General features: G+C 36.9%; 1 protein-coding gene across 6 annotated transcripts in view; it reads right to left on the bottom strand.

Moving 5' to 3' along the window:
* Positions 1 to 27993, bottom strand: part of RNF128 (ring finger protein 128) — a 204945-nt gene that overhangs the window by 112371 nt on the left and 64581 nt on the right. For all 6 annotated transcript variants that reach the window (XM_058292252.2, XM_058292251.2, XM_058292247.1 and 3 more), the window contains exon 2: positions 11183 to 11430. In XM_058292252.2, the coding sequence (XP_058148235.1) occupies positions 11183 to 11430 (248 nt within the window). The remainder of the gene's footprint in view (positions 1 to 11182; positions 11431 to 27993) is intronic.

Genomic DNA, 27993 nt, shown 5'->3' with positions numbered 1-27993 from the left:
CCCCCCCCCAACAACACTCGTTCCCATCATCATGACACATCCATTACACTACCTGACTTTAAAACAAACTACAAAGCTACAGTGGTTAAAACAGCATGGTATTGGCACAAGGAAAGACATACTAACCAATAAAACGAAATTGAGAGTTCTGATACAGATCCTCACATATACAGTCATCTGATATTTACATTGTAGTTTACACTCTCCCCAAGTCCATTCAGTGGGTTATGGCTGGATATACAATGTCCTGCATCAGTCCCTGCAATATCAGTCAGGACAACTCCAAGTCCCAAAAATGCCCCCATATCACACCTCTTCTTCCTTCTCCCTGCCCTCAGAAACTCCTATGGCCACTGTCTCCAAATCAATGATACAATTTCTTCCATTGCTAGAGTCACAATAGTTCTATAGTAGAGTATTAGTAAGTCCACTCTAATCCATATTTTATTACTCCATCCTGTGGACCCTGGGATGGTGATGTCCACTCCATCTCTATATCGAAAAGGGACTTAGATCCCACATGGCTGATGGATGTGATTCTCCTCCTTGGAGTTGTAGGCTTCCTTGGTGTGATGGTTGACCATCTTCACCTCCCTGTTACCTGACCTGGATAAGTCCAATGAATCAGAGAGTAGGAGTTGCAACTCTGATGAGGCTCAGGGTGCAGCTGGCACAAGGCCAGTCCAGAGATTCAAGTCTCCTGAGTATATACCAAACCCAGCGCCAACCACAGTTCAGTAGAACTGTGTAGAAAGGTCACACCTGAGTTCAACTCCATCACACTCAGGAGCACAAATTCCAAAATAGGGCCCAGTGACAAGGCACTGAACTCCAGGGCCATCTGCCATGACCGTAGAACCTGTATGTCTCCATAGCACTCAGGAGCACCAGTACCTGGGGTTCAATTTATCTTTTTCATTTTTTATCATTACCTTTGTTTTTTTATTTTCTTATTCTTTTTAGTTTTGTATTTTATTTGTTATTAGAATTTTATTATTATTTTTGTTTATTTTTTAGCTTTGTTTTTTGGGAGATTTTCAATTGCAGAAGGGCCACAACTATGGCAGGGGACAATCTCTGGTTTGGAGTGTTGATGATGGGGGATATGTGGGGTGGGGAGCGATGCACCTGGGGCATGGCTCTGTAGAACATGAATATGTTCAAGTGGTCATGTGACATTGTCTCAGTGGGTAGAGACCCACACAGTAACCAAAGTATACTGAATTCCCATCCTGGAAGTTCCCCTGCACTCTCTAATAGAGTAGCAAGAATCCTTCAAGTACATGGGCAGTGACTAGCAGAGGAGTACATACCATTATGCTAGGCCCTTGATATTGAGATCTGTACTTATGAATGTTTTCTCGAGAAATTTAAACTTAACCCAGTATTATATTGCCTAAGATTTACTTCCTGAAATCCTCCTTCTTGCTGAAATTTGGCCTCTAACTAAGCCAAACTCAGCATATAGATGCACTACTACCTCACCACCCCACCCCTGGCCAGGCATGGGACATGATTCCTGGGGTTGAGCGTCCCTGGCACTGAGGGATTATCATCAAGCACCAACTAGTAATGTATTTGGTAAAAGACCTTGACCAAAAGGGTAAAGAGTAAATACAAATGAGTTTTTATGGCTTAGAGATTTCAAAGGGAGATGTGCTTATACGCATCTCAGCAGGATCTCACTGACTACCAGAGTAAACAGTGCCCCAAACAGTGGGTCTCTTGAGGGCTCTAGAGACATCTAGATGGTATAGGTAGGGCAGACAATCTCAGGAACTTGGCACCCTGTCAGTGAGCCTTACTTTGGAATATATGCTCCCCAATGTAACAGAGTTAGACTCACAATTTCCCTACACATGAATCTTCTGCCCCTTTTATTTGAACCTATACTTAGTACTATATCCATTAAATATATGTCTCAGAGACTTAAATCTTTGGTCTGTTCATATGCTGGTTGAGCCCTGAATATCAGCAAGAGTTGCAGCAACTACTGTCCAGTTAATTGGATTCACCCAGGAAAACTAACAAAAGGATGATGATGGACAATGCCCATGCCAAGAAACAGAGAATGTCTACAACAGCAAGCAAGACAGTTCCATCCATCTGCCCCATGGGATCTGGACCCCTTCTCAGTCAGAGGGAGAGTGGGCATCACCATATCAAAATCCTCAAGACCGAGGAGTGTATGGACATAAGGCGGAATGCAACCATGGACTTAAGTAGACTTATTATTGTTTATTTTAGCAGTGGAAGAACTTGTATCACTGATATAAAAGCAGTGGCCACCAGGGGTTCAGAGGGAGCAGAGGGAAGTGTGGTTTTAACATGGGGTACTTGGGGGATGTTCGAATTGTCCTGCATGACATTGCAGCAACAGATACAGACCATTGTATATTTTATTAAAAGCTATGAGACCGTGTGGTGCAAAGTGTGAACTACAGTTCATGTTTGGTAGCAATGCTTCAATATGTGTTCTTCAGTTTTAGCAAATGTACCACAGCAATGAAAGATGTTGTTAATGGGGTAAAGTGTGGATGGGGGAATAGTGAGGTATATGAAAATCCCCTATATTTTTGATGTAACATTTAAGTAATCTAAAGCATCTTTAAAAATAAAAAAAATTAAAAAGATTAAACTAAAATGTCATGTCACATCTTTATTAAAAAACAAACAAGAATGGTACTGGCATGAGGACTGATATATGGAACAAAGAAATATAACTGACAGCTCAGAAATCAATCCTCACTTATGGCAAACCGAATTTTGGCAAGGTGGCAAAGATCACTCAATTGGGAAAGAACAGTCTCTTCAACAAATGACGTTGGGAAAACTGGATCTTGATAACTATTTGTAAAAAAAACCCACAAAAAATAATAAAAACACAGAAGGAGGATACTACCTCATACCATATAGAAAAATCAACTCAAAATGTATCAAAGACCTAAATACAAGAGCCAGAACTATGAAACCCCAAGAAGAAAATATAGGGAAGCATCTTCAGGACCTTTTCTTAGGCAATGTTTTCTTAGATTTTTTCACCCAAAGCACAAGCTATATAAGAAAAAATAGATAAATGAGACCTCATCAAAATTTAAAAAAATAAAAACTTTTGCGTCTCAAATGATTTTGTCATGAAAGGAAAACAACAATCTCCACAGTAGGGGAAAACGCTTGGAAACCACATATCTGTAAATGTATAATATCCAGAATACATATAGAAATCCTTCAATTTAACAACAAAAAGATAAAACCTAATTTAAAAATGGGCAAAATATGTGAATAGACATCTCTGCAAAGAAGATATACAAATGGCCAGAAAGCACATGAAAAGATGCTCAATATCATTAGCCATCAGGGAAATGCAAATCAAAACCACAATGAGATCCCATTTAATATGCATTAGAATGTCTGCTATTAAAAAAAAAAGGAAAATAACAAGTGTTGGAGAGGATGCAAATAACTAGAACGCTCATTCATTGTTGGTGGCAGTGGAAAAGGGTGGAGCTGCTGTTGCTGTAGAAGGCAGTTTGGCTGTTCCTCAGAAAGCTAGGGATGGGCCTACCATATGACCTGGCAATTACATTCCTAGGTATATACCCAAAGTACTAAAAGCAGGGATTCGAACATATTTTCAAACTGATAGTCATAGTGGCATTATTCACTATTGCCAAAAGATGGAAGGAACCAAAGTGTCCATCAACCAATTAATGGGTAAATAAAATGTAGTATATACACACAATGGTATATTATTCAGCCATAAAAACTAATGAAGTCCTGATACATGCAAAAAAACAAATGAACCTTGAAGACATCACATTGAGTGAAATAAGGCAGACACAAAAGGACAAATGTTATATGATCTCAGTGATTTGAATTAGAATAAGCAAATTCATAATTGAATAATACCTTTAAAGAATCTGTCCTAGTTTTGGTGGGAATATAATGGTACAGGCCCTCAGGAAAACAGCAAATTTCTAGTTACAATAAAATCCAGCCATTGCATTCCAGGACATTTATCCCAAGAAAATAAATGTCCAAACAAAATCTGTCTATAGCTGACAATAGCTTTATCTGTAATAACAAATAAATTGTACACAACTCAATGTCCTTCCATGAATGGATGTTTAAACATTGCTACATTCATGCCATGGAATACCATTCAGAAGTAAAAAGGAGGAAACTATTGATCCATGCAACAAATTGAATATATCTCAAGGTTATTATGCTGAATGGGTTAAAAGGTTATATGCTCTATGACTCCATTTATATAGTATTCTTGTAATGTCAAAATTGTAAGATGTTGAACATATTAAATGTTTCCAAGGATCAGGGGTGGGGAGAAAGATGGATGTGAATGTAAGGGGGTCACATGCAGGAGGTCTTTGTGATGAAGGAACAGTCCTGTAACTTGATTGTGGTGGTAGTTATATGAATTTACATGTGTGATAACATGTCATAGAAATAAACATACATACCTACAAAAAAAAAAGAATAAGCAAATTCATATTCAGAATCTAGAATATAGGATTTCCTGAGGTCAGAGTGGGCATAGGGAATGGTAGATTAAGGATTACAATGTACAGGGTTCCTGTCTGGAGTGAAGGAAATGTTTTTGTAATGGGTGGTGGTTCTGGTAGCACAGCATTGTGAATATAATTAACAGCACTGAAGTATATATCTGAATGTGATTAAAAGGGGTAATATTAGATAGCATACATATTAACAGAAATAAAACTTTTAAAAGTCCATGGAAGTACTCTTTCCAGTGAACCCTAAGTTAAAGCATGCAGTATAGTTTTAGTACAATTATGAAAATGTGCTATCAATTGTAACAAATGTTCCATACCAATGTAAGGTGTTAATAGTAGTGTGGTATATGGGAATCCCATATTTTCTGCATGCTTGCTTGTCTGTAAACCCACAACTTCTCTAATAAAGAAAAAAATGTGAGTTTGGCTTGTTCCATTACACCTAGACCATTTCGTATTTCATCTAGCACATTATTTTGTTTGACTGGCCAATGTTCAATCCACCACATGAGGTGATGTCAGTAAGTACTGACTGCTTGAGTTCAGTTGGAATACATATACTATACCTCCATATATTGGGTTCCTCATGCTAGAGTGAAGCCTTGAGTGATCACCCCCAAATGTAATGTATTTTGAGTATGTTATGAGGTTCCCCATAATCTTCTCTCAGACTAGGTTATTTGCAGGAATGCTAGTCCACCATGTGTTATTTTCATCCTGTTTCAAAACTTTCCCCCTGACATCACACTATGTCATGTCAGACATGCAGCCACTATGTGCTGCCTATTATATCTGGGGACCTATCTGAGCATTTCACATCAATATTTACAGTTACACAGTTATCATTTTGACTAACATTATTTGCTATGTTTCATAATGGTCAAGAGGGAAGAAATTCTTGAATATATTTAATTTTTCTATACTATTCCAATGAAAGGAAAGCCTCCAATAACTCAGTTTCCTCACAATTCCTTAATATAGGGATATATGTAATTAAATGTTTAGAGACAGTTATTAAAAATAAATAGATGATCACAGAAAATGAAAATTAAATTAACATGTAGATGACATTTTAGCATGCTCAAATATTTACCAGTAAAAGTGATTATAAAGTGATTATAAGCCATATATTTAATCCTTTAGTCTTCAAAGTATATGCCATTCTCAACCATTTGTACACAGGTTAATTTTCATAAAATACATAATAAACTGTGAAAAATATTTAAATGAATGATGAAACCAGAGTTAAATGCCCAATGAATCTTGAGCAACACCAGGCAAAGTTCTTTATAAACCTTTTTATTTGCTGACGTGGCTTAACACCATGTTAATAGATTTATTACAGCACTTACAATACAGAAACACATATCCACCACAAACATACACAAACAAAACACACCTGTCACTGTAACTATAACCTTTGAATAGTCAGTCATACTGGATACCAATTTCTTTCCAAACCCAGATGTAAAACCAACACAATATAAAATATCAAATATTAATACAGTGTGAAATCACTGTATGGCTCAGCACAGGAATTTTAAACATTCTTTTGTCTACAGTCAGTATCAGGCTGAACCTACCACCCATGTGATAAGCTGCTTCTTTGAGGATTAGGACAGAAGTCGATTAACTTTTAAAATTGAGAAATTCATTACCATATAACGATGTCTACTTTATTCTATAAGGAGGTTTTACAATAAAATTTTAATTTCTCTTCTATCCCTAAATTCAGTGAACTTTCTTGCTATATAGAAATCCTCCCTACTCCCTCCCTCCTGAAAACATAAATTCGGTTCTTCTTTGTTTTTTTTGGAGAAAGAGTGCTTGAAATGGCCAGAATTTCACTGCCTTTGGAGGGACTTCTCAACGCAAACAAAAATGTATTCTGTTTTTCCTACTATATGATTGGCTGAAAGCATTAAATAACTACTGAGAATTCTAGAGAAGTGGCACACTACACTGTTGTTGTGTTGCAAATAGACTTAAGGGAGTAATAGTTGATGGTAGCTTAGACCAGGGTGGAAGCAAAGGAAGTGGTGAGAAGGAGTTCAGAATATCTCCAAAGTGTTTGGCCTGAGCAACTGGTAGAATGAGACTGCCATTAACTGAGATGAGGAAGACTGGAGAAGTACAGGTTTGGAGAAGAAGATCAGCAGTTCAGTTTTGAACATGTTAAGTTTGAGACACCTATTAGACATTTAAGTGGAGATGTCAAGAAAGCAGTTGGATAGTCAAGGTCAGGGAAGAGATATAATTCTAGAGTTCTGCATATATAGATGAAAATGGTTGAGCTCACCACAAGAATTTATTCTTTAATTTTAATTTTTTACTAAATTGTGCTTTTTTAAAAAAGATACATAGGTCACAAAAAATGTTACATTAAAAAATACAAGAGGTTCCCACATCTCCCACACCCCATTCCCTCACTCCTCCCACATCAACAACATCTTTCATCATTGTGGCACATTCATTGCATTTGGTGAATACATTTTGGAGCACCACATGGATAATAGTTTATATTGTAGTTTACCCTCTCTCCCAGTCCACCCAGTAGGCCATGGCAGGACATACAATGTCTAGCATCTGTCCCTGCAGTACCACCCAGGACAATTCCAAGTCCTGAAAATGCCCCCACATCATAGATTTTCTTCCCTCTCCTACCCTCAGCAACTACCATGGCCACTTTTGCCACATCAATGCTACAGTTTCTTCCATTACTAGTCACAATAGTTCTATAGTAGAATATCAGTAAGTTCACTCTAATCCATATTTTATTCCTCCATTCTGTGGACCCTGGAGTGGTGATGGCCACTCCACCTCTATATCAAGAGGGGGCTTAGATCCCACATGGTTAATGGATGTGATTCTCCTGCTTGGAGTTGTAGGCACTCTCAGTTCCCTGGTGTGATGGTTGACCATCTTTACCTCCCTGTTAGCTGACCTGTGTAAGTCCAATGAACCAGAGATTCAAGTCTCCTAGGTATACAACAACCCCAATGCCAACCACAGGTCCAGTAGAAGTGATAGAAGAGGCATATGTAGAAAGTGCACATCTGAGTTAAACTCCATCACACTCAGGAACACAGATTCCAAAGTAGAGCCCACTGAAAAGGCACTGAACTCCAGAGCGAACAAGAATTTAGATAGATAAAGATCCAAAGGATTGAACCACAGGGCGCTCCAATGTTAAGAGGAGAATCCAGCAAAAAGGCTGACAAAGAGTGGCTGGAAAGACAGAAGGAAGAGCTGGAGAGTATGCTGTCTTGAACGTCAAGAGAAGAAAGAGTTTCATAAAGAAATAAGTGATCAGCTCTATCAAATACTAAGTCAAGTAAGATTAGAATTGAGAAAAGATCATTGACTTAATAAAGTGCAGGTTTCTGGTGACCTTAACAAGCGTAGTTTTCAGTGGAATGTTGGAGGCTCAAAGTCTAATTAGTGGTAGTAGTCTGATGATGTTCTCTCATCATCTGTAACAAATGTTCCATAACAATGTAAGATGTTGGTAGAGGAGTGTTGTATGGGAATTCTGCACATTATGCATGATTGCCTTGTAAGTTCACAACTTCACTAATAAAAATATATATAAATATATAAGAGAATGGAAGGCGTAAGGATAGATCCATAGATCAAAGGAATAGAACTGAGAGTCTGGAAATAAACCTATACATCAATGGCCAATTGATTTTTGACCAGGGTGCCAAGTCAAGGAGATGGGGAAAAAATAGTCTCTTCAACAAATGGTGCTTGGAAACCTCGATTTCCACATGCAAAACAATAAAGTTGAACCCCTACCTCACACCATATACAAAATTCAACTCAATCTGGATCAAGGACATAAACATAAAAGCTAAAATCATACAACTCTTAGAAGAAAATATAGGGGTAAATCTGCATGATCTTGGATTTGCAAATGGATTCTTAGATATGACACCAAAAGCATGAGAAACAAAATAAGAAGCATATACATTGTACTTCATCAAAATTTAAAACTTTTATGTTTCTAAGGATAATTATCAGGAAAGTGAAAAGAAAACCTACAGAATGGGAGGAAATAGTTGCAAATCATGTGTCTAATATTCAGAGTATATAAACAATTCCTACAACTCAATGATAAAAAGATCAACACACAATTTAAAAATGGGCAAAAGATTTGAAGAATCATTTCTCCAAAGAAGAAATAAAAATAGCTAATAGTGCATAAAAAGATGCTCAAAATTGGTGGCGGACTTGGCCCAGGGTTAGGCCATCTGTCTACCACATAGGAGGTCTGCGGTTCAAACCCCAGGCCTCCTTGACCCGTGTGGAGCTGGCCCTTGCGCAGTGCTGATGTGCGCAAGGAGTGCCCTGCCACGCAGGGGTGTCCCTGAGCTGCGGAGCCCCATGCGTAAGGGGTGCGCCCGGTAAAGAGAGCCGTCCAGCGCAAAAGAAAGTGCAGTCTGCCTAAGAATGGTGCCGCCCACACTGAGAGCTGACACAACAAGATGACACAACTAAAAGAAACACAGATTCCCGTGCCGCTGACAACAAAAAGTTACTCAAAATTACCATATGACCTGGCAATTCCACTAAGTATATACACAAAAGAATGGAAAAAAGGGACTCAAACAGATACTTCTACATCAATTTATATAGCAACATTATTCACAATAGCCAAAAGGTAGAAGAAGCAACCCAAATGTCTATGAAGAGACGAATGTAAAAATAAAATCTGGCATATACATACAATGGGATATTATTTAGCCGCAAAAAGAATGAATTTCTGATATATGCTATGGATGAACCTTGGAAACATTAATGCTAAATGAAATAAGCCAGGCACAAAATGAGACATACTGTATGATTATACTTTTATGAAATATCTAGGATAAGGAAATTCATAGGCAGAAAGAAGGTTAGGGGTTACCAGGGGCTGAGAGGGAGGGAAGAATGGTGAATTTCTGCTTAATTGTATAGAGTTTCTGTTTGGGAAGATGAAAGAGTTTGGGTAATCAATGGTGGTGATGGTTCCACAACACTGTGAATTTAATTAATTCCACTGAATTGTACACTTAAAAATGGCAAATATAAATATGTTACAACAAAAAATATTTTAATGTTGGTCATTCAAAAAGAGAATGAAAGGAGAGAAATTAGTGAGTTTTATGTAAAGGAAAAAAAAGTAATTGGGCAAGTAACTGGAGGGAATAGTGGGGTCAAAAGAAGTTTTTCTGAAGATGAGAGAATAATCGCGTGTTTGTGTGTTGACAGGAAAGTTTCAGAGGAGAGGGAGGAAATGTTAAGGTAGGAAAGTGAGGTGAACAATTGCTGGAGTAAGGTTCTTGAGTAGACAAGAGAAGATAAGCTTCCTGTACAAAAGCAAAGGGATTGACCTTTGTAAAAGGGACTGTTCATCCATACTAACAGAGAACAAGGCAGAGGATATAGACAAAGATGGACATATATGGGTAGATAGGTTGGGAGCCTCTAGAAATACTCTTGATTTCTTCAATCAAGAAATCTGTAAGCTACAGGGTTGTAAATGCAAAATACAAGCTGAGAGTATGGTTGGAGTACTGGGTGGAGTTTTAAGGAGAAAGGAACAGGCATGATTAGAAACCTATGAAAGGCAGGATAGTAAATGGCTAAGAAAACACAGTATGTTTGCTGAGCAGCATTAAGGGCCCACTCTGAGTTTGTGCTCATGAACTTAAAATGAATTCAGTCGGTATAGATATTAATGTTTCTCCACTACTCTAGCTGCACAAGGTACAGTTATAGAGTAGGGGGCAAGTAGGATTTACCACGGTTGGATTTTACCAACGAGTAAAGAGAGAGAAAGGGCAAGGGAACTGAAGATGTATATAAGGGAGTGACCATGGAATTTAAGCTGGGTAAGGAGAGAAGTAAGTATGTCAGGGGGATGATGGACAAGTTTAAAGGTAATGGAATCAATGCCACAGAATCATAAGTACTTCTTTGTTCAATAATTCTTTGATTTTTTTTCTCTATTGCTTCTATGCTTGATACCTGTTTATATTCCAGTGTTGTAATAGGGTTGGAATTATGAATATGTGATGCTGTTTGGTGCCTAGCACTATATCATCAACAATTAGATCTTTAACCCTGCCTTCTCATGATGTCTCCCTCCCACCCACTTCCATCCCCCAGCAAATACACACAGGTTCAGGCAAACACATACATGCAAAAGAGAAACCAAAAGGATACACCCGAAAATAATAGTAATAACAATTGGGTGGTGACTCCAGTTATTTTGTTATGTGGTTTTTTTTTGGTGTAGACTCCTTACCCTTCTACATTCTAATTTTTAAATTTTCTATATTGAGTCTATTCTGGTTTTACAATTTGGAAAAAATGTTTATTTAAAACCAACATATGATTTATACCAATATATAATTAAAAGCTGACTTTTCAACCAAATGAGGTATTAGATGACTTGATCAAGTAGGATTAAGTTTCTAGACAAGTTATAGAAATAGAAGATTTGAGAGGATGGAAACTGATAACTCTTTTTAAAACCGCCAGTTTGCATAAAACACATGCATGATCATTGTCTAGCAAGTGAAGTATATTAAAATGCATGACATTGAAACTACAATTAAAACAATAATAATATTTTAAAAGTGGAACAAAGGACCATTACAAACCTGCTTCCTGCTTTGAGCTCTTGCATTCCGTAATCTTCGAGCAGAATAAAAGATAAAATAGCCCACAGTTGCTGCTGTAATAATAAAAAAGGACACGGAAACAAAGAAAATTGAATAGTGATTCACCCAAGGGCCATGCTTTTTTCCTACTTCGATGACCATTGTTACTTGTATGCCTCTTTGAATAGATTGTAGAATTTTTGTTCCTTTCAGATTGCCAATCATAATTGCAACAATATCTCCAGCACCTGTAAAAGAAAAGGAATTCAATTTTAGTTTGGTAAAGCATTCTGAGTATAAAATTCCAATTGCTAAGGGGAATTTAAATGAGTCTTAATGAGACAAAGGAATGGACACTCATAAATTTAGCTAATGTTTATTGAGCAGCTACTATGTATATAAAATTTGTAGGGAATATAGATATGCATGACACTTGGTTTCTGATCTTATGGGACTCATAGTCTAATAAGGAAGCTATGATACATAACATAAATACCTCTTCCCCCACCTCAATTAATTTACCTAGAATTCAAAAGTATCGGGGCCAAATTTGAGACTTTTTTTCAAACTTTATTTCAAATTCAAAAAAAAATAAAGTAACAGAAAAAGGCATTTGAACAAGTTATGGAAGCATTACTCCTTTTTAGAACTTTTTAGCTCTGTTCAGACACTTTTATCTCACCTAATTCCAACTATTAACTCAGTTGTTCCTCCAGTGTTCAGAAAGATACACAGATGAACACAGATTAGTTAAATGACATAGTCAAGGTCTCCTTATTAATGAAAAAAAATGGAGAGAAAAAATGCTTCATCATATTCCTATCTCACAAAAACAAATCCCATATTCTTTACTTTTGCTACAGAAACATTACAATGTTGTTAAATATAGTCTATAAATTAGTTATATTTTCCTCTGTATCACCACATTCTTTTTTTTTAAGATTTATTTATTTCTGTCCCCTTCTCCCACCCACCCTAGTTGTCTGTTCTCTGTGTCTATTTGCTGCATCTTCTTTGTCCCCTTCTGTTGTCAGAGGCATAGGAATCTGTGTTTATTTCAGGTGTGTCATCTTGTGTCAGCTCTCCGTGTGTGCCCATTCCTGGGCAGGCTGAACTTTCTTTTGCGCTGGGCGGCGCTGCTTGTGGGACGCACTCCTTGTGCGTGCGGGCTCCCCTACGTGGCAGGGCACTCCTTGCGCGCATCAGCACTGCGCATCAGCACTGCGCATGGGCTAGCTCCACACGTGTCAGGGAGGCCCCGGGTTTGAACCGCGGACCTCCCATGTGGTAGATGGACGCCCCAACCACTGGGCCAAGTCCGCCGCCACCACATTCTTAATACCATATAGTGGAAGAATATTCCCGTATTTATATCATTAACCACAGCCCTCATCTACTACCAAAATCAGCTGCCCTCCAGCTAACATTAATCTCCCTAAACTACTTATTTCAGCCTTACATTCAAAAGGAATATAAAATTTCTTCAAGGTGGTCTAAGGTTTCATACGGACCTGAAATAAATAAGTAGAATTGACAAAAATACGTTTATATTCAATGCCAATTAAAAACCAGCCTGAAAGTAGACTGAGCTGATTATTGAAGGCCCTGTATTTGTAACATCTAACTCCCTATCCCCAACTATTACCTTCTTGTGAAAAGAATAAAAGACAAACATTACCTTTCCCAATGTTGTAAGAATGTCAGATTACTCATGCCATTCCAATGCTTATCATGGTTTATATTCCTTCTACTTTATATGACCTGGGACTAATAATCTTAAGCAACAGAACAGAGTTCTTTGAATGTTAAGAGAATCACAACCAGGGAAATCTCTGACTGATACTAGGTAAAGGTACTAATCTAGGTTAATGATCAAACTGCAATCTGGAATAAACACAACCACACACACACACACACACACACACACACAGAGGACTCTAAAAAGACCTTTAGACCAGAATTTAAATACAAAAATACAATATTAAAATAGTACTCCCACTTTCACTTATCAAATTAAGAGCATAAATCTTAAATGGCAATGTACGTAGTAGAATTATTACTCAAGTAAACTCTTTAAAAATTTTAATAATATATTTTATTTTACCCAATATATCCAAATTATTATCAGATCAACATGTAATCCATATAAAACTTATAGAGAGATAATTTCCAGTCTTTTTCTGTTTTTTTAAAATTTTATTTTAAAAGAATATTTAGATTATATAAATGATACATCAAAAATTAAGGGGGATTCCCACATACCTGAACCCCTCCTCTTCCTCCACTTTTCCCCATTAGCAATATCCTTCATTAGTGTGGTACATTTGTTACAATTGATGAACACATATTAAAGCATTACTTCAAGTAATCTCTTAAATTTTCAGTACCCAGTGGCCAGTCTTCCAAAAACCATGCCAAACAAATACCTCACAATATGCTATCTGGGATCCTCCTTCTTATTTGAAGTTCTCAATTCAAAAAACATATTCATAGGGTATTATCTCAGAACTTTAAAGTTCTAAAAGGCACTATTTTTACATATGCATGATAGTCATTTAAACGCTTTTATAACTTTACTGACTCATTTGAGATCACTCAGTTTGTTAGAGATTAATGAATCACTCTGTTCTAGTTTACATGGGGAAAAATATCACAAGCAATGGGGAGTGGGGAGTTAAGGAGGCTGAAATGCAAATACCTTCTGTTGATTCTTTCTTCTTTATCATTATAACATGACCCAAATATCCCTTCTGGGTCTGGAGATTTGGCTATTTTGAAAAAGAGCGGTTCTTTTTTCTACTTGTTTGGGGGGCTTTAAATTTCTAACTATGGTACTAAAAGTACAGACATTATTTCAATAATGTTTTGTCACTATTCGCTTTTTTCCTACAAGCCATCTGTCAAGAAAATTTCTGGTTATAGAGTCTTGATTAATTATATCACCTAGCCTTCATTTCCGATATTGTAATCTGTATAATCTTTGAATGTATAGATTATAAAAGAATACATTATATACAGAAAATACTTCTAAAGTTTTCTTTGTAAATCACAGATGTGTCCTATTATATGTTTTAACTGATAAAAGTAAGCTTTCATTCTTTTAGAATAAAAGAGGTGGGTGGCAGGGGTGGATGCTCAGGAACATACAGGACACTGTGGTCAGATGGAGATTAAAAAGCAGGGATAATCAAAAAATGTACATTGTCTACACATTAGGAAAAATACTGTGTTTCAGTCCCCCCAATCCATATTCATACATGCTATATATAGTCCAACTATAAAACATTATTGAATTAGCTTTTTATAAAAAGACGTATTTCTAAGGATTATATGTTGTCTTCGCCATACCCTTGCAACCATCTAAAAGCTGTCCCACTTCCATTTGTCTCAGTCAGTTAATGGCATCACAACTCTTCTGGTCACCTGGGTTTAGTAATTTCAGAAGTATATGTGAATCCTCACTGCCCACTTAGACAATCAAGTAGATAATACTTTCTTGGTATCCCCCATCATCAGACCTCTTTTTTTTTTTCATTCCTGCCGCCTTATTCCAGGCCCTCATAGTTTCCTTGCTTGTTTCAGTAGCCCTCTCACTGGTCTTCTTACACAAAATTTTTTTTCTCTCCCCTTCCCAACCTCCCCTTCCCCCACAGCTGTCTGCTCTCTGTGTCCATTCACTGTGTGTTCTTCCGTGTCCGCTTGCATTCTTGTCAGCAGCACTGGGAATCTGTGTTTCTTTTTGTTGCATCATCTTGCTGCATCAGCTCTCCGTGTGTGGGCACCACTCCTGGGCAGGCAGCACTTTTTTTCACATGGGGTGGCTCTCCTTATGGGGCGCACTCCTTTTGCACTTGGGGCTCCCCTACACAGGGGACACCCCTGCATGGCACGGCGTTTCTTGCACACATCAGCACTGCACGTGGGCCAGTTCATCACTTGGGTCAGGAGGCCCTGGGTTTGAACCCTGGACCTCCCATGTGGTAGGTGGACACTCTATCAGTTGAGCTAAATCCACTTCCCCCATACACAATTTTACCCCTCCCCTTAAAGTTTCTGCAGAGTTTACCTTTCTGGTTGACTTTTGCCATCAGTTGGTTGGATCATGCTTCTTCCCTGCTCTAAAGCCTTTAGTGGCTCCTTAGTATTAAAGTGGACTCGTTCTAGCATTTAAACTCTTCTGTGATCTAGCCCCAAATGACCTTTCCAGTTTGATATATCTCTACCACATCCCCATCTCATGAACACTCAGATTCCACCACGTGGAACTATCTATTATTAATCACTTCTCATAACTCTTCTTTTGCTCATTCTGTTTCCTCAGCCTAAAATACCCTACATCCTTTCTGAGACCCCCCCGCTCCTTCTCTGCCTGTACTTATTACTCAAGTGCCAGCTCAAATATTGGACCCTATATAAAAGTTCCCTCAAATTCCAAGTGACAATGTAAATGTTCTCCCTTAGTTACCCTAGCACTTTATTTTGTAGTTAGCAAAGCTAATACTTTATTTGCTTTGCATTTCAGCAGGCATGGTTCACTCCCTCTCTAGATTAAGAACATTGTATGGGCAAAGGCAGTCTCTCATTTAACTGTAATAATGCCTTCCTTTATCTGGTATTGTGAGGTCTTCCTTATAAGTAATTTTTTGAGTTAATAACAGCTTGCCACTTCATACCAATACTTAATTTTAAGAATTCTAAATGAACATTTTAATAAGTAATCTATACTCCCATACTTTCTTAACTAGAATATACTGATTATGATTTACAAGCTATTATTTAATATAGTAGTAAGGCTATTTGTCTACAAATTGCTGGTTTTTTAAAGAAGTCATAGATTTTTGGTTCTAGACTGGGTCTTAGAGACCATTCAGTCTGACTCACTTTTGAGTTCTCACTTTGAGTAATTTTCTTTGTGGGTGAGAGATTCTCACTTAACTTGTTGCTTCTAGCAGCACTTCTCCCCTCTTTCTGATGTGATGTTTCTAATACTCCTAACTTTAAAAGACAATCAAGCTTGGGTCTAAAGAGTTAACCAACTTCCAGAAAGAGACTGAGGGCTTCTATTCAAGTTGGCTGCTCCTTGACATTTCTGTTTACTTCCCGAATCCTGGCTATGCTCTGTATAATTGAGGTTGCCAGGTAAGTGATTGATTTTACCTACAAACTAGGCCCTATTCTTAGTGCTTTACATGCATTGATGTATTTAATCTTTCCATCAACACTGAAAGGTAGGCATTGCTATTATCCTCATTAAAGATGAAATTGACTAAATTGCCTAGGTTAGCATGAGCTAGTAAGGTACAGAACTGGTATTTGAACTCAGGCAGTTTGGCTCTAGTGCCTCTATGCTTCACCACCATTCTACACTAGTTCTTGATCTCCATATGAAACTTAAAGCTATTATTTGACCATAAAAATGAAAATTAAATAGGTACATTCAGGGATACCACTGAAAATGTTAAACAACTGATTCTGGGGCTCTGGGGGGGGGGTGGAATATTTGTATTGTGTGCCAGTTTCCATGGTGAAAATACTCCCACCATGGCCTCCCACCATAGCCACATCAATGAAGAGTTGGGAAGATGTGGTATAATTACCTGCATGAGGCAGCTCCAGCACACTGCTGGACATTACTGAGTCAGAATTGAAGTACAAGTAGCATATAATACAAAACTTGTAATAAATTTACTTGCTCACTCATTTCACTTATTCATATTACTTTTAAAAAGCAAAATCCCAGGCTAAATTTGTTTTTCTACTTACTACTCTGTTGAAAGTGACACAATAAGAAATGTACTCTGAAACTCCAAAGAACAATTAAACTTTTTTGAAACATAAACAAATAAATAAATTATTCTGACGTGTGTGTGTGTGTGTGTGTGTCTGTGTGTGTGTGTGTGATGCTAGATCAGGTCTTGCTGAGTCATTTATTCCCTTAAGCTTTTCTCTGTCCTTAAAATATTAGAGACTCAATGGGCAGTTACGCTTCAGGTGATTCCATACTCCTCAAATTGAATTTAGCATTTTGTAAGTGATCTTTTTCAAGTGATCTTTTTGTAAGTGATCTTTTACATACATACTTACATTATGTATGTAAAGTTAAGCGTTTATTATAAGAAATAGAGATGTGGTCCTATTCAGAATTTATTCTCAGCATTTCATCCTACTGCTTTCTAGTATGTTCAGGAACAGAAAATGAAGGGAGCATTTAAAATACACACATAAAGGCTAGAAGCTTTTCTCATCTTAACCAAGATTTGGAAAATGTGGAAAATGATATTTTTTCAAAGGAATGATTAAAATATAATTTTTTGCTTACTTGAAAGGGTAAAGTACTGTTATTCCCTTCCTAGAGAAGCTGAAAGTCCCTCTTCAGTGCTTAGGAGAATTGATTTTTCCTTGAACACAAGAGTTCAGACCCTCAAAAAACAAGTTTAATTAACAGATAAATAAACTATATCATTGAACGAATGTTGTTTATTTTGCAGAAGTTTGCTTATTAGTTTATTCTCTTGCAGATCATTGCTATTTCCTCAAAATATTCCTACAGTTGATCTTTAGAAGAATGTAGTGTACAATACATAAATTCTTATGGAGGTTCTATAGCTGTCTATTTTTCTATCCAAAAGTTCACTATAACAACTATCTCCTTTGTGAAGTACCACGCTTAAGTCAAATATGGATTACTCAGCTCAGCTGATTAAAATATAATGCTAATTGTATTCCAATGTTCATAGAAGCAATTATTCACAAGAGCTAAAAGGTGGAAGCAACCCAGATGTTCATTAACAAATGAAAGGATAGACAAAATGTGTTATATACATACAATGGAATATTATTCAGCCATAAAAAGAATGAAGTCCTAATACATGGGAAGACATGGATGAACCTTGAAGACATCATATAGAGTAAAATGTCAGAACAAAAGAGCAGGTATTGCATGATTCCAATTATATGAAATTAATAGAATATGCAAATTCACAGAGACAGAAAATAGACTGCAGGTTACCAGAAGCTGGGAAGGGGAAGGGGGATGGAGAGTTAATGTAAAATTGGTACAGGGTTTCTTTTTGGGTGATGGAAAAGTTTTGGCAATGGATGATAGTGAGGGCAGTACAACATTGGGAATATGATTAACCTCACTGAAGTGTATGTTTGGGAGTGACTGAGATGAGAAATTTTGTTACATGTTACCACAATTAAAGAAAAAAGACTAAAGAGAATGACAATTAAATGCAATACATGTTCCTGGACTGGATCTAATAATGGAGACAATGCCCAGAAGGACATTACTGAGGCATTTTTAAAAAGTGGAATATAGACTGTATGTTTATATTAATGTTAAATTTCTTAAACTTGATAACTGCACTTAATGATGTTACATAAGAAAATATCATTGTTCTTAGGAAACATAAATGGAACATTAGGTGTTCAAGAAACATGATATATGCATACTACTCTCAAATGCTTAGACAATAGACAGATGATCTATAGATGACAGATGGGAGGGAGGGAGTGAGAGAGGAAGGAAGGAAGGAAGGAAAATGTTATAAGTAGGTAAATCTGGGTATCTTGGTAGTGGGTTTATCAAAGTTCTCTGTGTTGGTTTTGTATTAGTTTTACAACTGCCCTGTAAATGAAATTATTTAAAAATTAAAGGTTTTTTAAAAAGCAAAAAAAGTGTTAATAAGATTAAGGCTATGATTCATTGACCTTCCTGTGGACCAGTTATCGAGAAGGCAGACAGAATTCCTCATTCCTAACCTCATTAAATATTTTTTATGTAACTGCATACTTGTCAGGAACTGTGCTAGGTTTTGGTACCACAGAAAGGAATAAAGTATAGTTTTTGGTGCTCTCTCTATCTAGAAGGGCCTGCACCAAATCTTGGTGTGTATTTTTTTCCTCCCCCATTTCTCAGCAAGCTTTGTTCTTTCCTCCGTTTCCCAAATAATTCTTTTTACTGGCCTAAGTAAATTGGTGTGTTCTTAAATTCATTTATGCAACATAGCCAAGAACCTAGAGTCATCCAATGCTTCTCCATCTTCATTTGGCTAACCATTGCCTAGAGAAAAATAAGTGAGTAGTGCTCCCTGGCCCACATCAGAGACTGCTATTAAAGTTAAAGGAATTCCCGGCTGCATGCAATTATCCTGAGTGAAGCCAACTGCCCAAGGAAGTACCAGCTCACCAGAAGCACCTGGTGGGATATACAAGTACCAGTCATTGAATGGCCTAAAATACCTCTTCAAGATACAAAGCTAAGTAATGTCTGTCAAAGCCAGCTGTTCCTTTTAACTATAGCCCAAATACCTATTGCTAGGGGGAAGGCAAGCCAGACACCCCTTAAGAAATCTTGTCTGTTTTCATTTCCTATATTCTCTCCCTATACAATATCTAAAAGGGCAATGCCTCTTCTCATTCCCCTCTTAGCTAGCTTAGACATAACGACGACCATAGAAAACTGGGATTGGCAATTTACACCAAACCCCATTATCTGTTACAATCTCTTCCTAAAGCTAACTAAAAGCATAGAAAAAACTAGCTGTGCCTTAGAAGTCCCAAAACAGCAAACAAACTCTCTTGCTGCTGTAGTACTGCAAAGTCGTATAGCCTTAACAATGCTAACAACAGCACGGTGGGGGGACATTGCCGATTTCTCACGAAAAATACTGTTTCTGTATAAATTGCTCTGAAATAGTCCTAACCAGCCTTTGAAACCTCCAAGATGAAGCCCACCAACCTCAGGGGGATGCAGCCTCTGGAGAAACCTGGCCTTTCTCACTCTTGTGGTCCAGTATGTCATACATGACCCCCCTTTTTGGCACATTTACCACCATTTACTTTATCCTTTAGTGGGGCCATGTATCTTCAAAATTTTAAGTCTATTTCTTCCAGAATCAACGCCTTCCAAAACAAGATATTAGTCATGCAGTTCCAACCACAGTGTCAGACCTGTCTTCCCTCAACCTCAATAAACTAGTCAAAGAGGTTCACGCCCTGTCAGGCAGGACTACTGCCCTAACCAGCAGGAATTAGCTACAGAAGAAGGATCATCACCCCTCAGCACCCCCTTGAATAAGGGTGTGACTCTCTGAGGGGGGAGTTAAGGCAGGTTAGTACAGGGTAATGGAGAAGATGAGCCACAACATGGCCAATAGACAACATGGCTGCAAGATCTCACTGGGACCTTGAGTTTAACCTTAAGGTCCCAGTTTCTTTTTCCAGGACCTTCCCTTGGCCCTGGATATTCCAAAGAGCCTCACCATTGGGAAGCAAATTTGGCTCAATTGATAGAGTGTCTGCCTACCACATGGGAGGCCCAGGGTTCAAACCCAGAGCCTCCTAGCCCGTGTGGTGAGCTGGCCCACACACAGTGCTGATGCTCGCAAGGAGTGCTGTACAACACAGGGGTGTCCCCCGCATAGGGGAGCCCCACGCGCAAGGAGCATGCCCCATAAAGAGAGCCGCCCTGCATGAAAAAAGTGTAGCCTGCCCAGGAGTGGTGCTGCACACTTGGAGAACTGATGCAGCAACATGATGCAACAAAAAGAGACACAGATTCCTGGTGCCACTGACAAGAATACAAGTGGACACAGAAGAACACACAGCGAATGCACACAGAGAGCAGACAACTGGGGGGGGGGGCGAGGAAGGGGAGAGAAATTTAAAAATAAAAAATAACCCTTAAAAAAAAAGCCTCACCATTGGCCCTCACCATTGACCCCCACCATAGATGGGGTAACCAATAACAGCTGGGGCCCATCCCTTTATTATTAGCAAAGGGATGGAATAATTAACAGTTTAAAAGGTAATCACATGAGGCAGAGTGAGTGAGCTCTGCCTAGAGGGGCCCACACCGAATCTTGGTATATATTTGTCTTTCTCTTCCATTTCTCAGCAAGCTTCGTACTTTCCTCCATTTCCCAAATAAATTCTTTTTACCAGCCTAAGTAAAAAAAAATATATATATATATATATATAAATACAGGTTTTGCCTTTAAGGTACTTGCAAATACGTTATGTATTATCCATTCATCACTAGGAAGACCATGATCTAAGCCAGTGAACTGAATTGTCACTTCCATTATCACAATCAGATATAGAAAAAAATTATTTTCAAATCAGGTTTCAAACTGATTCTAGGTAGTCTAACTTCTTATATAAAAAAGAAAACTTACTTTTACTTCAATGTACAATAATTTATAAAATAAACTGTACCTGTTTCATATTTCTCAACTTGGCAGTGCAATATTTATAAATTGGCAACTAGAAACAGACTAGAGTTTGAGTGAGAGAAGCAGTACAATGTAGAGAAAACAACACGAGTGGAAATCACAAGATTGGGTTTCAGCTTCTGCCTGAAGGAGGTAAAGCTGTACTACAGGTTTCTAAGGTTTTATAAGTAAGTCTATCAAAGGAATATGACTACATTTCTTCTTCTATCTTTATGGAATCTCCAAATCAACTACTAATTCCATCCTGTTTCTGTAAACAACATAGTACTCCTCCCCAAGATAAGAGAAGAAAAAACAACCTTTAATCTGCTAAAAGGATCTGATGAGGAAAATTGATACTTAATTGATCAAACCACTATGGTCTAGCTCCCAATAACAGGACAATTGTCATTTTTGGATTTGAATCTCTCTTAATCTGCATATTGTTCCAAAGGTGATTATGGGCCCATTTACACACTTTTCTTCCCAGGACTGTTTGGCAAAATCATTAAAGCAAACTATAAAACTTATTAAATACCTATTTGACTTGTATACATAAATCAAGGATTTATTTATGAATGGTAATTCATTGTACCTAATGAATAAATTTTCATAGTTGAATAGCAGAAAGAGCTGCCATTTTATAATTCCTGTTTATTAATGTCACTTTATATTTGACAATTTATGAAGTGCTTTTATATATATATATAATTTAACCTTAACCATCCTGCGAGAGATGTTTTATCTCCATTTTACAATGGGAAAAATGGTTAAAAATTGCTAATCTGGACCTTCATTGCTTAAACAGAAATTCCTGGGTCCAGCAGAATTTAAAAGAACACTTATCTTGATACCACAAATGTTTTAATGTCACTCAATTCTATAAGGAATCCTTGAACTTCCTGCTTAAAGGTCATCAGTAGTAAACACAATATGGCTCAAGTTTTTTTACATTTTTACTGTGCTATCTAAAGTGTTTTAGGAGAAGGGAGAGATAAGGAGTAGGTAAGAATTAAGCAGCAGAAATACAGACTCCAATTTCAAACGTTCAACAATGAATCAAGGTTTTGGTATGTGCTATCTTGGGAACAAAGGTAATGAGACAGACTATAGAAATGCTTACTACTCTTAGTGAAAATCATGTAACTAAAATGTTAAGAAAAAGGGTGTCTATTCTTGGTACTTCTAGGGGAAAAAAAGCACTTTGTAGTTACCATTTACAATATATATATACAGTTGAACCAGGATCCTGCTGCTGGCCATCCTCTCATTTCTTTCAAAAAGTTAATGATATTATGGTTTTGGCCTAATCTTTATTTTACTGTGAACATGGAACAAATACTTATCAAATACCAACTACATAGCAAGTGCTATGTTTCTGGACCTTGGTTTCACATTTAATATTGAAGTATCTCAAATGTAAAATAAATTCTAAAAATTTTTTGGCAATATATGAACTATTCTAAGCATAATGACAGCATACATACTGCACCTTGGCATTCAAAAACAAAATACAAGGAAGGGAGGAAAGCTATTCTCATGTCTCTTTCAACCAGTATTCTACTTTTGACATTGGAAAAGAGAGGGGATTCACAATGAGTAACTTACAAGTAATAAGGATGCTTGAAGGCTTTTCTAAAAATAAAGTTCACATTTAATATCGCACATCATCCTGATAATACAATGGGTTCAGACTTCTGAATTCACCGATATCTATAATGAACAAGATGTGCAGAGTTCCAATATAATCCCTTAACAAACATTTCCTCCATTAAAAAATCTGGAACCAGTTCAAGAGAACTTCTGAATATTCATTCTGTTAACAGTAGCTTTCAAAGGCCTGGTTTCCCACCTATAGCCCAAACTAGTCAGGCAATTGGGGAAGATCAATCTTATTTCAAAGAGGAATGTCAAAACTCATCAGACTAATCAGTCCTAGGTAGCACTATTTTAAACTAGTAAAAATAAAATTCATAAAAATTTAAGCCAGACTAGCTTCTTTCTTCAAACTCCTGTTTTATGGCAACTTTTTTTCTTTGCCTCATTTTGATTACTGCCAGCCACAAAAGAAGCAATATTTCTACAAATCGAAAACTGCTCTAAGAATAAAGTTTATTTTTTAAAGTACCTAGAAATATGGAAATATATGCCTGTGTTTCAGAACAAATCAATACTACACACCCCTTTAATGTGTCATTATGTCCCTGCTAGCTTTTAGTTAAATTCTAGTTTGCTGCAGAATAGGAAAAAAGCATTAGTCCTGGTTAGATGTTGGTTAATGCAGTGGTTCTTAATATTCTGTATCATCACAAATCATCTTTTGGGGGAAGATAGGTGATGGTAGAAAAGGTGACCATTATCACCTAATTATTATTATCATTCTCTTAAACCCATAAATGAGATTGAGACACACAGCCGTGGTCAGTACAGCAAGTTGGCTCTTTTTTTCTGTCCTGCACCCTTAGAATGCTTTGGCTATGGTTTCTGAAGGCAAATCTACATTAGGGAACAGGTCACTGACTATATACAGTACAATAACATTCTTTGGCAGATGGAGTCCTTAGGAAAACAGCATATTAAAGACACTAGGGAATTATAAGCAACACTGCCCAAAAGGTCACAGATGAATAATTTGTGGATGACATGACACACTTGCAAGTAAACAATTATTAGAATTGTTATAAAAATACAGAGTCCCACTTGAATTATTCTGATTTCCACTAGTGGTATGTTTCACATATTGTTAAGAATTCTTCACCTAGATCAAAATTACTCCAACTTTTTAGACACAGGACCCCTTTATACTCTTTAAAGTTATCGAGGACCCCAAATAACTTTTGTTTATATAGATTATTTCTATTGATATTTACCATATTAGAAATTAACACTGGGAAAGCTTTAAAATGTATATTAATTTAAATTAGCAATCATAAATATATGTTAATATATTTTTCATTAAAAATAACTATATTTCCCCCAAAATGCAGTTAAGAAGTGTGGCATTGTCATTTGTGCAAACTCCTTTTCTGTCAGACAACTGAAGACAGCTGGATCCTTATATCTACTTCTGCATTAGATCTATTATGATATGTAGTTTTGGATAAAGTATATGAAGGAAATCTGTCCTCACACAGCTATGTGGTTGGAACTGTGAGAAATATTTTAGCAGCATTTTCAGATAATTGTGGATAGCCTTTTTCAATACTTTACCAAAACTCAACAAGTAATATTTTAAAAAAATATTTAGGTGCAAGGCAGAATTTTAAACCACAAATAATTTACTTGGTTAAATGAAATCCATCGACTGAGCTTGCACTTAGAATGGATTCTTTATCAATGGATGCTTTTGTAATATCATGCATTGGTCATAAGAAAAATATGATTCACTGAGTTATGCAGATCTTGCAAATGGTGACTAATTTAAGATTAAACAATACATGTTTTTTAAAATCACATTAATAGCACCAGGCTTGGAGCAGTTGGAACAGGTTGAACCTCTACACAAACCTTGAATTTGTGCTGATAACAAGGAAGAGAGAAATAATATAATACCTTATTGGAGCACCATGCAAAAGTTGTAACACATACATTATTTAATTAATAGGGTATTCTGTCATTGTATTAAAGTTTTTATGCTAATTTTTCTATTATCATAATTTTTGTTTTAGGGTGGTAAAATTTCTAGAGAATCAATCAAACATTTGCCTTTTCTATTTATTAATGTTTTCTGGAGAAACGCTAGTAAACTCCACAGCATCAATATATTCAATCCCTTGTGAAATAAATTGTGCAATATCCAGAGTGGTTCACAATCTGATAAGATAAGATTCACGGGTAAAAGGTGAAGCAAACTACTGACTATCAAGATACACACAACAGGCTAAAAATAATCAGAGAATGTTTGTTGGGGAGTAAAAATAACAGGTAAACAGTATATTTAGGGATTTCAGGGAAAGAAAACTTGTACAAATGAACATTAGAAATTTTGGTAATCCTCTTGTCCTTGTATTCATTAGTTCTATTTTCCGGTACTGTGTGACCTTGGGAAGGAGACATTCACTGAATAAATTTTACTCTATCCAGGGGAAAAATGTGGACAAAAGACAAAATCATGCAGCCTAGACTTACAGTGAACTGAGACATGGTCTCCACTTCTTGGACTTTACCCTCAACTTTTCATACTATATGAACTAACACAAGAACGCATGGAAAGGACATGTACTTGGTACCTTAGAGTCTGTCAAACTCTAGACTGTAATATTTTTGTATAGATCTGAAAGCCCTAAGTTGATATTTAATGCTAGACTTAAATATCATTAGAAGCAACAAACAAACAAAAAACAAACAATGAAGGCTGAAATTGTGAGCTCTCTGGAAGGAAAGAATCATGTCATTATTTATCTTTTGATCTACTCCCTGCACACTCCTCATCCATCATAGTGCTGGTCACAAAGGGAATTCAAACTTTTGCTGAAACTGGAACATCTTTTTGTAAACAGTCTCCTTAGGTATAGTGTATAATGGGGGATTACTTGGAAATTTCGTTTATTAGAGTTGGGAAGTGCATTATGGTGAGATATAGCATCTTAATTTTAAATTGACCATAGGAGCCCAAGGATAAAAGTTCCAATAGCCCAACTAGTTAGTAGTCTATTAGGTGTCTTAATTACAGAAAAAGAGAATTTGGTACGCTTCTGTATGAATTTTTGTATCATATAGTATATAAAATTCATTAATAAGAACACTCTGAGTATGTTCAATTTCCTCCTATCTGAAATATTACAAAAGCTAGCTTCTGTACTAAAGCCTACACACTGATTATAAAAACAAACATTAAACTGTCTCACATCACATGTACTTTTATTCTTTCACAAGGCATTGTTTCTGAAAATCAATAAAAAGAATATACCTAGCCTGTGGAACTACACTTTGAAGTCACATTAGCCTTATATAAAAGGTACCATATTAAGTACAAAGAAATATAACTAAAAGTTTGTCATGATGGTTGAAAACATTATGTTCTGTTCAGTGACGTACCTTTATTGGTTATTCACTCCTTGACATTGACAACGCCTTGATGCAGTAAAATATGAGGTCAGCCGAAAGAAGAGGGTAGAGAGTAAAGGGAGGAGGGGAGAGGGGAGAAGGGAGAGGGGAAAGGGGAAACAGAGTCTATAGATAAGTTTAGAAAATACTTCACTGAGCAAAGTTAATCAGGGTTTCTTCAGCACATCAGGGGCTCTGAGAGGCCCTGCAGTAATATGCATTGCCAATCTCTAAGACATGACTGTACACAGGGGAGGGGAGGTAGTTAAGCTATCCTTCAAGAACCAGACTTTGTACTAAGTGCTTTACATTTATTATCTAATTTATCCCTCACAATATTATCATCCCTCATTCTACAGATGAAGAAACTGCATCTTAAAGAGGTTAACTTGCCAGGGTCACAAAGCTAGTTCATGAGAGTATTGGTGTGTAGTTTGAGTGCATGTACCCCAGAGAATCATGTTCTTAAAGCTGGACCCTTCCTGTGGGTGTGAACCTATTGTGGGTGGGACCTTTTGATTAGGTTACTTCAGTTAAGGGCTTTTTGACCAGGTTACTTCAATTAAGGCATGGCCCAAGGTGGGTCTTAATCCACTTAATCCTCTTATTGGATTCCTTTATAAACTAGATGAACATAGAGACAAAGCCACAGGAGCTAAGAGAAAGCCAACGAAGCAGGAAACTGAAGGCAAGGAAGCCTGAAGGAGAAGGGAGAACCCAGAAGACGAGGCCATGTGCCTTGCCATGTCACAAAGGAGTCCTGGATTGCCAGAAGCCAGTCTTCAGGGACAAAGTACTTCCTGATGATGCCTTGATTTGTACATGTCTCTCAACTTAGGCCTGTAAGCTTGTAAGCCAATAAATCCCCATTGTATAAGCCAACCCATTTTTGGTATATTGGTTTCGGAAGCCTAGCAGAATGAAACAGTTGGGATTCAAAACTGATTCCTCAATCCCTTCTTTTAACCACTGTGCTACCAAATGGTTCATAGTTGTTTCCATTATTAAAGCTTAATATCCTGATTTTAAGCTTTTGTTACTGCTTAAATTGCAAATAAAAAGAGGTGAAGAAAGACAATATAGTTCAGTTTCTTAACTATGTGATTTCTCCCTGCATTTCTAAGGGACTGCCCAGAAAAACAGCAGTAAAGATATAGTATTTTTCTGTTTCTATATCTAAAATAATTACATATTTCAAAAAGTAGTAGTGACGACAAGAAATAAAAAGTGGTAATAAACAGCTGTATAACCAAAGGAAATATGTTAGCTAGAAATAAAATTCTTAGCAAAATGTTCAAGGGAATGAATGTTTACCAAGTGCACGATACGTGCCAAATGCTTTATTTATTTCATCATAGGAAGTGGGCTTATTGTCTCATTTTTTTATAAATTAGATATATGAGGTCCAGGTTAATAACTTGCCCCAAATCACAAATTTAGTAATTGGTATAACTGGGAGTCAAACCAAGCAATCAGATTAAGGATACCTGCTCTTCCTTTATAATATGCTGTCTACCAATTTTATTTTATTTTTAAATTTTATTTAGT

This window comes from Dasypus novemcinctus, chromosome X (genome assembly GCF_030445035.2).
Source record: "Dasypus novemcinctus isolate mDasNov1 chromosome X, mDasNov1.1.hap2, whole genome shotgun sequence".
Taxonomy (NCBI): domain Eukaryota; kingdom Metazoa; phylum Chordata; class Mammalia; order Cingulata; family Dasypodidae; genus Dasypus; species Dasypus novemcinctus.
The sequence above is the reverse complement of the archived record's forward strand: the minus strand, read 5'-3'. Positions and strand labels throughout refer to the sequence as shown.